The sequence below is a fragment of the Oryzias latipes genome, chromosome 22 (assembly GCF_053564925.1).
Source record: "Oryzias latipes strain Hd-rR chromosome 22, Olatipes_Hd-rR_3.1".
Classification (NCBI taxonomy): Eukaryota; Metazoa; Chordata; class Actinopteri; order Beloniformes; family Adrianichthyidae; genus Oryzias; species Oryzias latipes.
The window spans coordinates 27863360-27882539 of NC_136258.1; the positions used below are offsets into that span (position 1 = coordinate 27863360).

At 44.2% G+C, this 19180-nt stretch overlaps 2 protein-coding genes across 2 annotated transcripts; one reads left to right on the plus strand and one right to left on the minus strand.

Annotated features, from left to right (window-relative positions):
- Positions 1–7514: 7514 nt before the first annotated feature.
- LOC101169003 (protein YIPF5) lies at positions 7515–10199 on the minus strand. Its single transcript, XM_004082421.5, has 6 exons — positions 10063–10199; positions 9833–9966; positions 9377–9516; positions 9106–9251; positions 8382–8563; positions 7515–7942 (listed from the first exon to the last, which is right to left on the minus strand). The coding sequence occupies exons 2-6, from the start codon at positions 9958–9960 to the stop codon at positions 7780–7782; spliced, it is 759 nt and encodes a 252-aa protein (XP_004082469.1). The 5' UTR covers positions 9961–9966; positions 10063–10199; the 3' UTR covers positions 7515–7779.
- Positions 10200–17158: 6959 nt separating this feature from the next.
- foxg1a (forkhead box G1a) lies at positions 17159–18439 on the plus strand. Its single transcript, NM_001163158.1, has 3 exons — positions 17159–17319; positions 17461–18196; positions 18290–18439. Exons 1-3 carry the CDS (start codon positions 17159–17161, stop codon positions 18437–18439), a joined length of 1047 nt encoding a protein of 348 aa, NP_001156630.1.
- The last annotated feature ends 741 nt before the right edge of the window (positions 18440–19180 follow it).

Genomic DNA, 19180 nt, shown 5'->3' on the forward strand with positions numbered 1-19180 from the left:
ATTGATTTTCTCCTTTTTATTTGTTTGTTTGTTTGTTGGTTTGCTTGTTTGTTTAGACCCTTTGTCGTTAAGGCCATGTCACACATCCACATTTCCCACATATGAAATTGAAGTGATATGTGCATGACATACCTAATTTATAAGTGTTTCTTGCGTTCGTCATTCGGCAATGTCCGTCAAGGGTTTCGGCCGACAGGTCGTTACGTAAATGCGATTTTAAACTTGACAACATTTTTGGTGGGTTAAGAATTATGCAGTTTGTGCCTAATTAACTTAAGTTGTACGTAAATAACGTCAATCGTATGCAGGGTAGCCACTGTCTCCGTAACTCCAGCTGAGGACAAAGGACTCCTGACGACCTGAAACCATTTAGTCTGCGTAAACAATACCATCCAGTTTCAGGTCTGGCTCCTCCCCCTTGAGCACATATAAACCAGCTCTTTTACCAGCTATTTCAGAATTGACAAATCCTTTTGGATGAAAGGTGAAACATTTACAACTTTATTAACCAAGTCCAGATGACAACTTTTAAACGTACTACTGTGATAGAGTCAGAGATGGATTGATGGATGGACGGACGGACGGATGGATCGATAGATCTTAAAGCACTCTGTCCTGCAGCGCAGTGAAAGGAGCCTATTACTCCGTGTCCACCTCTGTGCAGACATTGTGTTGTGCAAAGGATGTCTGGAATTGCCCAGAGTTCTTTGCGTTAAGGCCTTCATCCTCTTCTACAGCACAGTTCCCCCTGTGTCCACCCTCCTCCTGATCACAGATGCACACTTCTTTATCAGTTTGTCCAACCGAAATCCCTTGTGGTCATACTGCCACCCCAGCATACGACCCCATAGAAAACAGCACTTGCCACGACCGACTGATAAAAGCGGAGCAACATGTCGGCACACACGTCAAAAGACCTTAGCTTTCTCGGGAAGAACAGCCTACTCTGTCCTTTCTTATACAGGGGAGGGTAGGGGCTCAGTTAAGGTCGTAGAGTAGAGTCAACGGTTCCTCCACAGAAAAACATGTCATCAACAGTTGTTATCAACCTTCATAATACCAGAGCAGTCGCCAGCGACACAAATATGATGCGCTCTTCCAACAACTGTGATTCTTCAACTGTTTGCATAATTAAAATAATTCCAACGGAGCAGAAAAAAGCGGCTTTGCGCCAATATACGACATGCACAAAGCTACTTTTTTATAGCTTCAGAATCCATTGCATTAATTGTAAACAGTAAACAGTGGAAGAGTAATGGTAGTTCGAAGATGGAGTTAAAGAAACAGAAAGTTTTACTCTCCAATCTCACTGAAACATCACTGCACCGTAAGGAAGCTTCATGTAAACACTCCGCTCTCACAGGCATCTGGGATGGCAACACAAATCGTGCAGCCGATCAGTATCCCAGATCATTTTAAAAGGAATGAGCCAAGAAAACTGTTATCTGCTGGCAGACCCTGGTGGTGTGAGGATGGAGCGCTTTGGTTTGGTTTTTCAGGCGTGTTCTCGGTTGAGGATTAAAGATTTGTTTTTTTTTATTGGTTATCATCTTGTTCTGTTTTGAGTTGTCAGTCACTCCAGGTGTAGGTTAAAGATCATCCACAGCCTCTGGTCTTTAGTTGTTCCTTGTCAGGTTGTCTACTGTGTCACTCTTTTGTTGCTCTTGTGATGCTGTCATGTTGAAGTGTCTGACACCAAGCCATTGTAGCTCCAGACAAAGTTAGTCTCAAACATGAAAAGCTTTGGGAAAAAACTGAGTGTTGGCTCAATGGAAGAATTTCACTGGACTGAGTTTGCTCAGCCCAGACTCACTTTGCATCCAACCAAACAGGAAAATGGAAGAAAACTAACAACTCTTTACACTGAATTATAATTTCATGGATGTTTCACAGATTCTAAAGAAAACTTGACCTCAAATGCATATAAAGTTTACACACAGGTTGTGTGAAACTCGTAGGCAACAGTTCTAAAGTCAGCAAAAGCAAGTTGGCAACAATTAAGTTAGACGTCATGACATTGGAAGCCAATAAAGGAAAAAAATTGAGACAAATGGGAAAATTCTGAAAGACCCACTCTGATGAAAATTGAGTTTTTAACATGTTCTTGTGGTATTTTCTGCTCATGGGTAAAAAACAATTAAGCTTAAAATTACATTTGATTATTTCTTTATTGAAATCCTTGTTAATAAAGAGCAGACAAAAAGTGACATTTGATAAAAGCTTGTAGGTGTGACCCAGAAGCAACTGCGCCAAACCACAAGTTCTATGCTCCGCCCCCTTCTGATGAATCCAGTTGCAGACAAATAGATCCATGTACGTCTTGGAATCTGGATCAAAACTGTACGGCTGGATAGCTCCAATATTGCTCGCCGGTTGAGAGGGGGCTGTAAGCTAGTGGGAGAGCACTTAAACAATTGAATCGGTTTGTTCAAAAGGGACCCAAGTCCAAGAGGTTTGCTTTCCAGGAAATGATTTTAAGTACATAGCTTAAAGGGAGGCTACACCAAAAGATTCATACTTTAACCCAGATTTAGCACCAGTTCATAGCTTACAAATGCTCTAATAAGAAGCTCCTCACTTTTATCACTTCACAGGACTAGCAAACTAAAGTCTCTGGACTTAGGCTCTTCTTGAGTTATACAGGGGGGCTGTCATATTGGATAACTAGTGCTGCCATCTATGGGATGAAGCAAAACCCATGCAAGAGAGGCCCAAGTCCAGGAATTTAGCACTTCATGCATTTTAAATGTCAAGCATAGTCAATACATTACAATGGACTTGGGACTATTTTGCACATAATCAGATAGCTTTACCCTTGAAGACCATAGAACATAGAATATCTCTATTTTGAAAAAAATGTGGACTTGGGCCCCTTTTGAACTAACCGATTCAACTGGATGATAAGGGGACAAGCTTGACCTGTGCCAACCCTAATTTAGAGGTGAATTTCTAATGACCCCCTGCTGCTCTGCAGAAACTATGTCCTAAAATGACATGGCTTTTTTCTTTTTTTTGGCTAAAAACGGGATAATTATCATTAAAAGGCCACTGGGAATGCCTTGAAAATAAATAAAAGAAGATCGGAGTGGAACTTGAAAGATTTCTGAGAGATCAGTTTATTATTTTCACGAGAAAAATTAGAAACATCTGAAACATTCCAGAGACTCCTTTCTGCTTTAGCGTGCGAGTAGTTGTCATCCGATGAAGACCAGTGAGGTTTCATGCTCCAGTGAAGCTAGAGAGGATTCCTGGAGCTCCTCTTCCTCACCTCTCCTCTTCCCAATTTACCCCCTTCCTCATATAACCTCATAATAGGGTGATGGGGGGGGGGCTTGGCCTGCGATGAGCCTTGGGGGGGGGGGGGGGGGGGGGGGTTACTAGGCAGTGGCCCCCCCCTCCTATGGTTGCCGTATGGAGTGGGCCCCCCCTCTTTCGGTTTTATTTGCACCTTAGACATGTAGGGCCCTTGGTAGGGGGGGTGCTTGGACATCACCGCCAGCAAGCAGCAGATGTCCTCCTAGCACCCTACCCGCCAATTTTAACCGCACCTTAGACATTTAGGGCCCCTTGGTGGGGAGGGTGAGGGGACATCACTGTGAGTAATCAGGAGATGTCCCCTTAGTGCCCTACCCGCCAATTTTAACTGCACCCCCCTTAGTACACACACCCCTCCCCCCTCAATATATACATCCCTACATAAACACACACACATGCACACACACACCCTCTTAAACACACATACACGCACACACATTTTGCAAGGAAGGTGGGACCTGGGACCATCTGTCCCCTGCCTCTTCCCTGGTGGGGGGTACGGGCCCCTTGCAACGGCGGCCGTGTCCCCGTGGTGCCGGCTTCCTGGGCCCGGCGGTGCTCTCTCCGCGCGGTGGGGGGGTTCACATTACATCTGAGCCGGGGGTGTTGGTGTCCCTGGGGGGTGGGTTCTGGTCCTTGCTCCTGAGCGCTGGGCCCCGCCAAATTTCCAACTGTGGCCGAGCCTGGTCGGGCCATATTTACAACACCCCTTGTGGGCCCTCTTTTTTTTTTCCCCGGGGTTCCCCCATTCCTGGGCGGGGGCGGCGGGCCCCTGCCTTGCTCCTCCCTGGACCAACCATGGGCCGGGCGGATGGCTGCCTGGAGTGCGGGGCGGGTCTCCCTTGGGGGGTCCTGGCTCGTACCTGGGGTTGGGGCGGGGGGATGCCCAGAACTCCTGGGTGGTGGTGGGGTGCTCGTCTGGGGCTGTGGGTGTCCTTCTCCGGTGGGGACCTGCGTTGGGTTCTCCCGGCGCGGCGGGGGGGCTGTTCTCCTGGTTGGGCTGGGGCGGCCCTCTCTTTCCCTCCGTGCCTCCCTGCTCTCTGGCTCTGGGGGCCTTGTGGCGGTCCTGCCGGCCCTGGCCTGGGTGGCGGGCTTGGTCGCCCGGGCGGCGGTTGTTCCCTGCCGGTTTCCGTGTGGCTCTGGGGGGTTTCCGGCTGCCGCTGCTGCTGCGGTGGGGGTCTTGGGGTGGGGATGGCTGGGCGCTCTCCCTCCTTCTTTACACATTCCACCATCCATTTTAGAAGAACATGAGCACTCACCTGAGCACGGGTGTTGGCTCACCTTTGCACTGGCGGTTTGCGTGACTGAATGAGTGAAATGTTTCACACTAGTTGGTTTTAAGGCATAAGTATGCGTGTGAGCACTATATTTTTTGTGTACACGTCGACAGATGGACATTTTTGCAGCTAGCAGGTGTGTTAGACACTTGGGTGTGTGTGTGGACAGGCTCCGCCCTTTTTGTACTGCATTTGAGCCTTATCATGGTGATTAACAACCAGTAAACTTGTTGCTTTATGCTGCTTCATGGTCTTATCCCCCTTCCTCTCCTACTATCACCCTCCTTCCCCCCCCCTCTCTAACGTCCCTCTCTCTTCTTCCCCTCTTTCCTTTTCCGTCCGGTCCAACACCAAAGATCTTCAAACATGTTTGAAATTAATAAAGTTTGGCCTCAATTACAAAAGGGGTTTATTCAGACATACCTTTGGTTTGTCTGAAGATTAATAACCCCTGTTGTTAAAGTAAAATATGTCCAACACAAGAGGCCCTCAGCTCTCATCTGTCTGCCCAGCTGTTGGACAGGACAAGTTAAAAAAAAAAAAAAAAAGCTAGAGAGGAAGTTCAGTCATAGATTTTCTTACACAACAGCAGTTTAGAGTCCTCCTTTTATATATTGCTTTCCAGTCACAGCTCTCCCAGACACAATCAGGTTTAAAAGACTCTTTAAAGAGTGAAGGTGCCCTCTTCTTCTCCTAGTCCACCTACACTTTGGATCATTTTGGCTCTTCTGTCCTGCAATGTCCTTAAATAATTGATGAAAATGTGTTGGAAGTCTCATAACTGAGCTCAGGTCAAATGTTTTCAGGTGAAATCCAGGTCTCATGACTGAAACGTCCAGCTTTGACCCATCAGCCCTGCAGAGCTTCAGCCTTCAGGTCAGGGATGGAGTTCAGCTTTACGTCGTCAGTTTCAGAGAAAAAACACAGAGCAGGCGGAGATGGGGTCCTCTTTACCTCGCAGGTCAACCTCACCGAGCCGGAGGTGCACCTGAGGGACCGGATCCACCTGACCCTCCTGCTCACAACCCACCCATTGTTAATATCACAGCGAGCCGAGCGGACATCTCCCCCCCTGAGTCTCCTCATGCCGTGAAGGAAAGTTGTCTGCAGAGCATCACTGAGTCAGCAGCTGTCGGAGCCAGTTCGCTCCCTCATTCATCTTAGACTTTCACTCCTCTGACTTCTTCACAGTTGCTAACATGCTTCTTGTTGGCTCAATGGACAGCCATAGTTCTTCACAACAGGAAAACGTCAGACACAAACTGAAACCTGAGAGCCAAACATATTTTCCGGATTTCTAAAAAAGCTGAGTGCAGATGAGAGGAAGTGGATGTTCTGAACAGTTTTAGCACCCAGAACTGTGATGTTCTGCCTCCCTCTGCTGCCAGACTAAAGAACAAAAGGGTTTGTTTTTTTATGATGCATGGAGACAGAGAGGCTGAGGTTCACAGAACAAGAGAAGGGAGAGATAGAGATCCTGTCTGTAACCCTTGTGCTATCTTGGATGACCCCACCCTTAAGGCCCGTACACACCGGGACGAATATTCACCAGCGTTTTTCGCCACGTTTTTTGTGTTCACACCCAGGCGATTTTCGCTGACGATGAGCCGAGCGAACATGCAATTTCATTCCCTGACATTAGATGGCGCTTAATGTAAAAAAGGAAATACCCTATGTACACGAGGTGGCGCTGCGCAACTTTACGCTTCTTAAATTCGCTCTTCACGCAGAAGAAGAGAGCGAGTATTTACGCACTTGTCAGAATCAAACAAAGAAAACATGAATATTTCAAGCACCAGTAGCTCCAGCTCCAGTTCCAGCGATGAAGAAATTATTGTTCTGTTGAATGATAAAAGACGCCGGAAAAGACGTCGATTTTGGGTACATCCCATAGTTACGAGAAGAGAAGAACATGGGGAGTTTTATCGACTGGTACAAGAGCTGAAAATGTATCATGAGCGTTTTCGGGGATATTTTAGAATGTCCGTCAGTGAGTGCATCTTCCTCGTCTTATTTCTTCGCGGCAGTGTAGACGCTTCTTGGCATATATCTTCTTCGCCGTGACGTATGTGTGCTCAGCAAGACAGTTTTGTGTTTGAGCGCCCCCAAGTTGTGTTTTCCTGTAACTTCAGAAGCTCCAGACACGTGTGCAAAAGCGCCATTCTCATTGGTCGTATAGTTTTTGACGCGGCGCGTCAAACCAAAAAACGAACCCGAGGCATTTTTTTAAAAATGACGCTTTTACGCATGGCGTTTTTCGCGTCGGTGAGCACACTCACATTGGTGCCCTTTGTTTAGTCACGAGCCGTTAAACGTCGGCAAATATCGCCCGCGAAATTCGTCCCGGTGTGGACGGGCTTTTACATTGACGTGTTCTCCCTACCATGACAAAAGTGGAAAGATTTCATGTAATCCATGGACACCAGTGAAGATCACAAATCATTGAAGAAAAAAGGTTCTAGGTCTAGTGGGTCTAGATGACCCAACTCCCAATGGTAAAGTGCCTAGGATAGCACAAGGGTTAAAGACACACTGCTAAAAAAAATGTGTTCTGGGTGTTTTTTAACATGCTCATGTTACATTTTTGTCCTAATGGAGGACACATAAAAAGAAAATTAAGAATAAAATTGTATTTCTAAGAAAGGGTGAGTTTCTTATGAACTCCTGCCACAGTGCAGAAACTATGTCCAAGAAAACAACATGTTTTTTGATTTTGGCAAAAACTGCATACTCATCTTTTAAAAAAAACACTGGGAATGCTTTGAAAAAAGATCAAAAGATGATTGGAGTGGGACTTTAAAAAAAGAAACAGTAAACAAGTTGGTGCACTGCAGGCAGTCCATATACCCAGAAGAGCAGTTGTGGCTGAAGCTTAAATATAAAAAAGGGAGCTTATTCTTTTGCTTAAAGAAAAACATGTCATCAGCAAAACGGAGGACTTTTGTTTACTTTCTCTGCATTTTTTTGTTCATGTCTCATCGCATCACAAATAGGTTACGGACTTCGAAAAGAAGCATTTAGAGCAAAGGTCTGTAGAAAAAAATTCCCAAACATTCATAATACATGGTAACATTAAAAATAAAAATTGTATATTTTAAATACAGTATAAGTTCAGACCCATTTTTTGCAATACAACTTCTTTGAGGATCATCTGACAGGAATCGTTGAGGTTCGTCTGGGTTCTGGTTCAAAAGACGGTGAGCAGAGTGAAGAGTCCGTACAGCAGAGAGCACGGGTAAAACACCAACAGCTGCTGGTCCTGCATCTGCAGGGTGGAGATGAAGATCTTTGAGGCAGAGAAGCTGCACCAACAGACGGCCAGCACGGCCAGAACTATTCCAAGGATGCCTCTGTGAACCAAAAACCACAGAAATCCCATGAGGTCAACGAGATCACACATCAGAGAAACCTAGTGTTATTGGTTTTTTTTTACTACTAAATGAGACATTTCTGAAGTATTTTGCTGCCTTATGGACTGGTTTATAACTCCCACAAATGAGACTGAAGGTTCCTCCTCTTTTGACTGGACTGAGAACCTCCAGGAGCTGTGGTGAAGGTGGAGATAACGCCTTTCTTTTCTCAGATAACTAAGCTGAGACTCTCACAGTGAAGGACATTTTCTTATTTGATCAAGTTCATCGTGGGACATCAGAGAAACAAAGGTCAAAGGAACTGTTTGGTTTTTTCCTATAGTGACCTCACAAAGATTGCCCTCCAATGTAAGGAATCTAACTCGCACGCATGAATGCACATTTTATTACAGCAACTTCGACGGCTTGCTGGACTTACTGCAAAGAGTGGAAGACGGCGAACACAGAGAGACCGACGATGGGCAGGAGGCAGTAGCCCAGGACGCTGGCCACACAGCCGTGGGACACGGCCAGGGAGCTCATGAGGCTCAGGAGGACGAACATCCCAACGCAGCCGGTGGCACTGATGCCATAAACGAAGCCAAAGTGGACTTTTCCCGCCTGGACGGATCAGATTCAAACATTATCTTCGTTACATCGTGTTTTTGGTGTTTTACCTCATGATGAAGGACAAAAGTATTTTTTGTTTTTCATTCAAATCATTGTGAATCAGGAGCAGATGAAAACATGCTGTAGTAAATATGCCAGGCGGGACACAAGCTTCCCTGCACCTGGGATGGAGAAGGGGGCGGGGTTGCTCTGCACTAACGGTCCCGCCCACAACTAAGAGGTGAATTTCTAATAAACTCCAGCTGCAGAAATTATGTCCAAGAAAACGACACAAGTTTAGTGAATTTTGGCTAAAAATGGCGTATTCATAATTAAAAAACTGCTGAAAATGCTTTGAAAACAGATCCGAAGATGATTTTTAAACAAAGAAGTTATTCTTTTAAAGGTTTGGAAACATCTAGATTATTTAAAATAAAAAATAATAAGGAAAACTTTTGGAAAATGAATCGGTCAAGTCAATTTTGTGAATCTTGACAAAAGTTAATAAGTATGTGTGATTTTGTTTGAATTCCATCTGTGCTGTGGCCCCTAACCATCATTAGAGCGCAGCCCAGAGCGACGCAGAAGAGGATGGGCCCCGTCAGATCTGTCTCGTTCATGATGCTCCCGTCTGCAGGCATGAAGGGGTTCAACACCGTGAGCGTCTTCTGCCACATGTGATCAAAGTCCACTCCAAGCTCTGAAAAGAACAAACAGAGAGAGCAACTCCTGAAGGAAGAATCCAAACTTCAAAAAACCAACAAACGCCTAGTTAAACTTTGGAGGAAGGTTTATTTATCTGAGATATAGAAGAAGATTCTTCACCAACAAGCAGCGGAGGTTCTTCTTCTTCTTCAGAGGTTTTCATTCCGGAGCTGCTGGACGTCTGTGGAGAGTAGATCTGCCCGCTGTACTGCTGCTCCATGAAGGATCCCAGAACATCTGGATCAGGATCGTCGAATCCGCTGGAGGAACCAAACACATTTTACAAGAAACGTTGGGTTTCCGTGATCCATTTGTGCTGCAGATCCTTTTACAAGAGCGAACAGGTGAGGAAGAGCAGCTCCAGGAAGCCTCGCTTTTCATGTGTTTTGATAAAAATCAATAATTCAGACACAGAAGATGTTTGTGGTTGAACTGGTTGCAGCCTTCGGCATTACTTCCATGACAATTTCAAACTGAAGCTTTATTTTGAAATTATCCAAAAAAAAAAAAAATTCAAAGAAAACATTAATAGCAAGATAAACGAAAACATGAGTTTTTCTCAAACCCATATCTCACCTCTGCAGTGCAGACTCTTTGTGTTGATCGTACGCACTGGGGTTGTAGTACTTCACCGTGCTGCCCTGGTCGTCAATGTAATACCCTGTCTGGTAGAAGTCCTGCTCAAACTGCTGAAAGTCCTCCATGCTGATCTGAAGAGCATGAAGGACACAGAAAACAGCAGCCCTTCCCTCAGTCTTCATCAAATTCAACAGAAAGCCTTCCTCTTCCTCTCTTTCAGCACCTACCTCTGACAGAAGTCTTGCTCAGTGCCGTCAGGACGGGCGGTGAGGTCCATCACAGACCTCACTCTATTAATACCCGGCTATATTGGGATCCGACAGCTGAACCTCTCTGTTCAGACTAACACAGCTGACCTGCTGCTGCAGGTTTGGTTTTCTGCAGCCTCTAGAGGGCAACATCGCTCCACGCTTGAACAAACTGCAATTTTACATGATTTATTTTTGCTGTAAGGAGTTTGAAGCTTTATTCTTTTGATCTTATGAAGAAAATAATCAGAGATATTGGCTTAAGTTTGATCTAGATCCACGTAAATGAAAGAAATAAACAAACTTTAATAAACAAAAATTAGCTTATTAAAAAAAAATTTTGGCTGTTATTTGTCCGTTTTTCTCATTGTTTTCCTCATATGTACAATAATTGAATGTGTATTGAAAAGCCATATTTTAAAACAGTCATTAAAGTTTAATTAAATAGTCAAATTGCTGATAAAACCTCAAGTTATACTGACAAAAATGTGTTTTGGCAAAATTTTTCTCCAGCTTGTTTTTCTGCAGTTTTGCTCTTCTGCCATAGGGAGGTGCTGCAGCGCATATACAGTTTAAATCAGCAGCAATCTCTGCAGTCTTTTGTTTTTTAGCACAATTTTCGCCTATTTATTTAGATACACATTTTTAATCTTTTTCTTTAGTAAATGTTTCCATCCCATTTTTAATGTAATATTTTCAATCTATCTTCTCTGTTTCTCCGGGGGTGCAGTTCCGCCTGTGACCTCAGCGTGTCGCTGTTGCGCCGGCGGTCAGCCTCCACGCGCTCTGGGAGCTCCTGGGTCTGAACCTGCGGCATCCAGCCGACAGATTGTCCGATTTCTAACTTTATTTTCGGCGCTTGACATTGATTGAACCATTAACCCCGCGGCGCCAACAACGCTAATGATTTCTCTGCTTGTTTTTAGCAGCCAGACAGCAGGGATTTCTCCGCTTTGCCGCCGTTTGGCTTTTTTTTTCTGCATCTATTGATTCGATCACCTTTCACTTCATGTAATGTTGTCTGACTTTACATGCAAAGAAATGAATACATTTGTTCCTGCACCAAAGAAGACACGCATGTTTGTTTCTGTGCATTTTATCAAACAATAAAAATCATTGAAAGTTTATTTTAGTAGATTTTACATTGATTTGGGGAAATGCTCATGCATTTCTAATATAATAAAAAGTCTGTTTAAAAACCTATGTAGGACATTTTCTTTTTTACATTTTGATTTAAAATAAAATTTAGCATTTATACCACTCCCTCGAGAACTAAATAACAAGCTTTTGTCTATTTTAAAGAAGGTGTACAGACAGACTGGGAAACATTTATTTATTTAAAAAAAACATAAAAAATTGGGGGAGATGGGAACATTTTAATATCCAAAATCTGTTTTGTAAATGTTGAACTCTATGAGGTACTGATAAAGTTTGATTTTGAACAAAAAATGATGCTCCTCATTTTGAAAATCTTTTTGGATTTTTTTCATTTTTGACATTTTTAACATTTTGCCAGATTTGTGAAAAAGATTTTTATTTTTATTTTAGCTCACATTCTAAATCAAAACAAACAAGCAAACAAATAAACAAAAAAGTGTCTTTCGATTTCATCACTGGTTTAAATAAGAAAAAATATTCACATTTTTATGAAAAACAACACAAAAAGATCATTTATTTTTATTCAAGCTGCAGTTTCAAAGGAAAATAAAACTTATTTTATAAGAAAATAAATGATTAAACAACGTGACCAAAACATTTATTGAAAACAACAGTTTGATAAACGTGCTGTCAGTGTAGAGATGAGAAACAATTAAAGTTCTTTAGTCACGCTTGTAGGTTTGGCTAATTATAGTTTTTTTCTGTATGATTAAATATTTAGAAGAAACTTTTAATTATGTTAGTTGTTCTAAAAAATGCCTGAAATCTTTTTTAGACGCTGTCTGAGATGACAGCAGCTATATTGTCAGTCTAACAATCTAACATTTTGTCACAGCAAAATTAATCAAAAGGTTTTTTTTTATCGTGTTAACTTAAATGTAGGTTTGTTTTCCGCCAAATGACATTTTTAAAGCAGATATGATTTTTTTTCTGTTTTTTTCTCATCAACACAAAAACACTGTTGCCACCAAAGGTGAACAGTTTGACGTTTCTGAAGTTTGTTTCTGGAATCTGAACACATTAGAAAAAGTTGGAGATTTGATAGTATAGTGACTTTAGAGGATAAAATCTGCACCAACTATTTCTCTGATTAGTTAAATCCTGAGAAATGTCTGACTGGGAGATAAAAAGGTCTTCGTTCACAGCATCAGACCAGTTTCACTCACTGCCAACAAAGCAGAGCTGGATTCTGCCCTGGGATTTGCAGCAGGGCAGAATCCGACTCGTTCAAAGCGTTCCGGGTTTGAATCATAGCTGGATTTTGTCAGTGGAGAGCGTGCACGTTACTTCCTGTCAGGCTGCAGAAAAGGCTCGTTTAGGGTAAATCAGTGGCTTTAAGATGCCTTTGCATGACCTTCGCTGAACCTTTTGTAACTCTCCCCCTGACACTCACGCAAACACGTGATCCTGAGGATAATATGAGTGAATTCTCCAGGCTGTTGCTTCGGTTCTGCACGAGCTACAGGTAGACCTCTCGCTGCCCCCATCATTCTGTCAAACTCTTCAGAAACCAGCAGGCAGAAGAAAACAGCCACGGGTTCTTTCTGCGGCTGCCGCTGTTCCGTTTGCGTGTTCTCTGAAAGATGGGTGGTTCCTTCTTCTGAGAAACTGGTGGAGTTGCTCCAAGGAGAAGCACAGAGAGACCCAAACTGAATCTGCCCTGGGATCCGGTCCAGACCGCTGACCAGGTGAACATCTGTCCATCTGCAGTCCAACACCACAAACTAAGAAGGGACTTCCTGTTTTTGGACTGAAATACAAGCAATGCTGCATGTTTTCCCTTAAAAGATCCTCTCAGAACCTTCAAACGGATCCTCCGGTGCTTCCAGAGCCTGCAACTGCAACTCCTGACCTCCTCAACGAGCACAGCTAACTTCAGCTTTATCCCACCTGCAGCTTCTCCTGCTGTAAAATTCAATAGTCTTTATCATTTCCTCAAAGATCTCAACTGATACATTTAACTCAAGAGTTCAAATCAGTTTCATGCATTTTTGTTTTTATTCTAAGGGTTATTTTAAAAAAAAAAACATCTTTGTTTTAAATAAATCCGTTTGCAAAATTTGCTGCTGTTGGAAACTCTGGAAGCTGCAGAAATGTCTGATTTTATGTTTTACCAGCCTGAAATCCAAACCGTGACATCCCAGATACAGGTTTGTTACCTCCTCCTCCCGGCGCCTGTATCTCTGATCGGACTAAAGAGCAACCTGAACTTCCGGGTTGAACCCCATTTGAGGATAAAATCGGCTGGAAATCCAATAATCAAAATGATGCACCATCAGAGCAGAATTTCCCTTTTGTTTGCTGGTAAGTTTGTTTGTTGCAGACAATCAAACCAAAACCAACAATAAAAATGTAGCTTCTAATTACATTTTAGGAAAATCTGTTTAACAGTTCATGCAATTTCTTCAAAGATGGACTCAACAAGTCCATCAAAGAACAAGATGGAGGAAAGCTGCTTCTCGTTTTTCTGCTCTGGGTCCGACTTTTATTTAGGATTTTATCTGTTTTCTCAGAATTATTTTCTGTTGAAAGACGGCGGAAAAAGGACCAGTTTGGGATTTCAGCAGATCCGCACACAGAACATGCATGATGGGTAATCCCCCCCACACACACACCCCCCACACACACAATCCAATCAACCATTTTCTGCACCAGCTTTCTCTAGTTGGCGAGCAGCACAGGCGACAAACCCCCACCCATATGCACCAGAAAGAGTGGGAACAGACCAAAAAGGGCTCACAGCCTTTCAGATATTAAGCTACCTGCTTTCATCAACGCAGAATTTCTGAATCGTTTCCCAATTCACCCCCAGTCAAAAGATCTCCTGATCAGTGATTGGTTTGTGGAGTTCTAACCACCTTTCTGCTCAGAGATGCTTAAGATGTTCGGAGGAAAACAGCAGGTGGGGGAAAACACTTTAACACATCCACGACCAGAACCTCAAACCTGCAGATGGGTTTCGGATTCTTCGTTGGTTTCCCACAGGCTGACTGAGGAAATCAATAGTGCAGTGAAATATTTAAAAATATATCAATCTGAAACTTGATTCTAATGAAGGTCATAGGTCAAACTCCAGCAGCTCCAGTCACTCAGTGACACAGATGGAGATGTTTAAAAAAAAAGGCATTAAAGTGGTTTTCTTGTCGTAGTTTGATTGCTTACTCCAAACAAACAACAATCAAAACCCATTCCAGATTTGACTGAATTATCTTCTGTTTTTACTTTACTTTATTTTTAGGTGTTTGCTTCATAATTCTGCAGAAACTAATGTTTCTATGCTGGTTTTGTGTCTGCCGGTCTCCGCACACTCAAAAAAATGTTCTGCACAGATTGAAAATATTTGTGTTGCTTTGCAGCTATTCACACATTTGAGCTTTATTTTTTACATTAAATTCTTATGAGGTTAAATAAAATCTACTATTTCAAGGAGGGAAAAATCTAGAGGTGGCTTTGATCAAGATGTTTAAACCTTTATTTAAAATAAACATGTTCAGGAACACAAATCCAGGTGATGTTTTTAGCAGAAACTAAGTGGAGAAACCTTTTTAATAAATCCAAATCTTCATATTTGGCTCAAAAATTGCACATTTCGAAGTTATTTGTTTGTTCCCTCCTCCCCCTATCTACTCCTCTTCCTCCAAATCTTCGTCTGCATGCTGCTGAGTCGCAGCCCAACAGACGTAATCTGGAGTTTCCTTCCGCACAGCAGCCATATGGAGCCGCAGCGGCGCGCGGAGCTCAGCAGTCTCATCTTCAGATGCCGACAGCAAAACAGCAACAAGCATAAACAGCAACTAAGTTTGCTTCAGAGAGTCAGAGAGGCTCTTACAAACAAACACCGCGCTGTCAAAATAAAAGCATGACGCAGAGACAACAAATCCGTTTAACGCATTCTTTTTACGCACGCATTTTTACGCACCAAAAAGGAAGAAATGTGTAATAATGAAACTTTTACAGGACAGGTGCTTGTATTAAAGAACACACAATAGATTGATTTGAGTTTACTCGATTTTATAAATTGTTTATCTTTGTCTCTACAGAAAACTCAAATAATTTCGTGACGATTTAGTGGCAAAATTTGCAAAATATTGTCTCCAAGTACAATTTATATCACAAAGAAGCAACATGTTTATTTTTCAAAGAGATGCTTTTCTTTTCAAAACAAAAGCTTTACAAACGCACCCATTTTTTAAATCAAATTACGAGAATAAAAGAGACAATTTTGGTTTATTGAATCTGCTGCTGTAATCTGCAAAGATTTCCAATGTAAAAACATTAAATCTGGATTTATTCTTCCTTATACAGTAATGGTTTGGGTTAGATGAAATTATTAAAGCAGAAACGAGGTCCTATAAGACCAATATTTGATCAAAACTGTGTGTGAACTGTGTATTATCATCTCTGCTGCAGACAGCGCGTGGGCAGAGACACATAGGTGTTCCTATCCAGTGACAGGTTTGGTTAAAGCGTTTGCATGAAATCTCGGTGTTACCAGCTTCACAGAAAAAGAAAAAAAAACGATCATGAGATGCTATGAAGTTTTCCGGCTGAGACTTTATAGAATCACAACCACGGAACCGCAGTGGATTTGTTTGTGGGATCCAATAAATTCGTGACGGACGATCTGTCAGGAGTTTGTAGAGATTGGTTCACAACAGCAAAATAATTAAATAAATAAAAACCGTGAATCTTTGAAAAACATATAAAGGAAGTGATGCAAAATATTGTATTTTTGTGAATGTTCTGGGGAGCCTTTGGAAAGCTTGAGGGCGCCGTCAGATGAGCTCCATGTCTTCTGTTACCCGGAGCGTTGTTGCCTCCAGTTCTGTTAAATCGTCCTCGGAGAGGGGGGTGGGGGCGGTAAGTGACCGCAGAGACTCACATGAGGTTGTGTTTACGCCTCGTCTCTACATATTTCACGCTCACTTTACACGCGGACAAGCGCGGTCTTTGCGCGCTGCGCACTCTGGCTGCGCTCTGACGCACAAATCATCCACGCGCTTCGTGACCGTGTCCGTGGCCCGCGGACTCGCCCGTCTCAGTTTATTTTCCCTCCGAGCCCCACAGCTAAACAGTTTTGTATACACCAAGAAGGCAAATATTTGAGTCGGAAGAGTGTACAGTTTGGAGCGGCGGGGATCTGGGTTTACGCACGCACGGTGCGTGTTTTCAGTCACTTTTCTTTCCTGGGCTTGGGTGGGGGGACGTGTAGCCGTGGGGAGGGATGACTGGAGTGAACAGGGGTGAGTATTTTTCACGCTGCAAAAAGTTGGGGGAGCTGAGAAATCTATTAAAAAAACCTCAGGGTTTGGTGCAGAACATAAATGTAACAACAAAAGATGACACGAGTGTGGAAATTGAGGCACAACAGTAAATAAATCCCTCTGCATAAATCCGAAACACACAAAAAAATCTAAAATTATATTCTGAAGCCTAAATATTTGTCCAATTTTCTGATTTATTTTGATCGTTCTTGAGGTGGAAAACAGCTCCAGGCAGCCATTTTTTGTAGCGTGCCCAGCATTGGCGGATATGCGCGCTTCCCGCGCATCTCCATTGGCTGACAGCTCCGAGGACGCGTCAATGTTTAATCGTAATGTTTCCCTGGTTGGCTGAGGACTGGAAAGGTCCAACCAATGTTTTTCACTCGCTTTAGTGGCTGCGGCTCCCAAATTAATTGCAGCTATCTGTCTCCTATCGATGTGTGTGTACATGTGTGTTGTGTGTGTTTCCCCTTTTCCTCCCAAACCGAACATGAAATAGTTTGTTGGGCTATACTTTCTTTCTTCCTGTCTGTTCCCCCTTCCTCCCTTCCCGTCCTGGTTCGCCAGCAGAGGCAGGAAGGACCGAAGCCCAGCTGTGTTCGTCTCTGTCGGTCGGAGCCGTCGCCCCCCCTCACTGCTCGGTGATGTTGGACATGGGAGAGCGCAAAGAGGTGAAGATGATCTCCAAATCTTCGTTCAGTATAAACAGTTTGGTGCCAGAGGCCGTGCAAAGTGACAACCAGAACCAGCACCACCACCAGAACCATCACCGGTCCGGCTGCGCGGAGGACGCCGAGCAGAAGGCGCCGCTTCAGTGCGCGCAGCCGGAGGGGAAAGTCAGCCTGAAGAGTGAGGGATCGGGCCAGGACGGCTGCGCGGAGGAGAAAGACAAGCAGGAGGAGAAGAAGGACGGGAAAGACGGCGACGCGCCGGAGAAGGACGGCGAGAAGAAGAGCGGCAAGTACGAGAAGCCTCCGTTCAGTTACAACGCGCTCATCATGATGGCCATCCGGCAGAGCCCCGAGAAGCGGCTGACGCTGAACGGCATCTACGAGTTCATCATGAAGAACTTCCCGTACTACCGGGAGAACAAGCAGGGCTGGCAGAACTCCATCCGGCACAACCTGAGCCTCAACAAATGCTTCGTCAAGGTGCCGCGGCACTACGACGACCCGGGAAAGGGGAACTACTGGATGCTGGACCCCAGCAGCGACGACGTCTTCATCGGTGGGACCACGGGGAAGCTCCGCCGGCGCTCCACCACGTCCCGGGCCAAGCTCGCCTTCAAGCGCGGCGCGCGGCTGACCTCTGGGCTGACCTTTATGGACCGGGCCGGGTCCTTGTACTGGCCCATGTCCCCCTTTCTGTCTTTGCACCACACGCGGGCCGGCGGCGCCCTGGGCTACAACGGGACCTCCTCGGGTTACCCGGGTCACCCGATGTCCTACAGCACCATGCTGACCCAGAACATGAGCAGCAACCACTCCTCCTTCCCGTCCTCCAACGGGCTCAGCATGGACCGCCTCGTCGGCGGAGACCTCCCGTACGCCACGCACCACCTGACGGCGGCGGCCCTGGCGGCCTCGGCGGTGCCCTGCGGCCTTTCCGTACCTTGCTCCGGGACCACGTACTCTCTGAATCCGTGCTCGGTCAACCTGCTGGCCGGACAGACCAGCTACTTTTTCCCCCACGTCCCGCACCCGTCCATGACCCCGCAGAGCGGCGCGGGCGGCGGGGGCGGCTCCTTACAGGCCGCGCGGGCGTCTGCCTCCAACTCCCCGCAGGCGCCCTCCTCTTCCTCGCTGCAGTGTGACAGTCTGAGGCCGGCGCTGTCCGGCTCTCTGCCGGCATTCTCGTCGGGACTTTCCGGGGGTTTGTCTGATTATTTTACGCACCAGAACCAGGGCTCGACCCCCAACCCGCTCATACACTGACTCCCCCACACCCACCCCCGCTGAAGGAGCGCGAACCTGACCGGAACTCGAAGCTGAACATTTTACACTTGAACGTTTTACATGTACAAACAGACAAAATGATTATAACTACCTTCTATAGAAAAAAAAAGAGGAGAGACTTGCAGAAAAAAGAGCAGCACTGAGAAACTCATAGAAAGCAGCACTGACATTTCCAGGTATTTTTTTAATCTTATTATTATAATAATAATTATTATCATTTCTTCTTTTTCTCTTCTACTGCTCATCTCCTTCTGCAGTTTGAATTTCTGTGTACATAATGTCTGTTACTGTAAATGTCCGGGCATTGTCTCTGTATAGTGCTGTCAGTCAGTGAGGTGCAATGTGACCTGAGATGAGAAACCGAAAGAAAGACACGAGAGCTGTGCGCGCGCTTCTCTTTACTTGATTTTTTATCATATATATATATATATATATATATATATATATATATATATATATATATATATATATATATATATATATATATATATATATATATATATATATATATATATATATATATATATATATATATGATAGTATTAACTATTTGTTGCTAAGGCGCATCTTTTTATTTGCATCATGCGTTATTTCCACGCAGTTTCTCAAATTTGAAGCCTCTTTCAATTTACTTTATTGTTTTTGTGGAGTTTTTGTTTTTATTATTATTTAAGAAGGTAGCACAGCGACTCAGAGTCCTGCAGTTCATCTCCTGAAGGG

Bases quoted from the DNA above. Each gene is read 5' to 3' on its own strand.
- LOC101169003 (XM_004082421.5), bottom strand. From the start codon at position 9,960: ATGGAGGACTTTCAGCAGTTTGAGCAGGACTTCTACCAGACAGGGTAT. The intron at 8,564-9,105 runs GTTAGGGGCCAC...TGATCCGTCCAG, and splicing joins TGGGCTGCGCTCTAATGATG to GCGGGAAAAGTCCACTTTGG. The intron at 7,943-8,381 runs GTAAGTCCAGCA...TTTGGTTCACAG, and splicing joins GCCGTCTTCCACTCTTTGCA to AGGCATCCTTGGAATAGTTC.
- foxg1a (NM_001163158.1), top strand. From the start codon at position 17,159: ATGGGAGAGCGCAAAGAGGTGAAGATGATCTCCAAATCTTCGTTCAGT. The intron at 17,320-17,460 runs GTGCGCGCAGCC...CGAGAAGAAGAG, and splicing joins GAGCAGAAGGCGCCGCTTCA to CGGCAAGTACGAGAAGCCTC. The intron at 18,197-18,289 runs GTCCCGCACCCG...AACTCCCCGCAG, and splicing joins CCAGCTACTTTTTCCCCCAC to GCGCCCTCCTCTTCCTCGCT.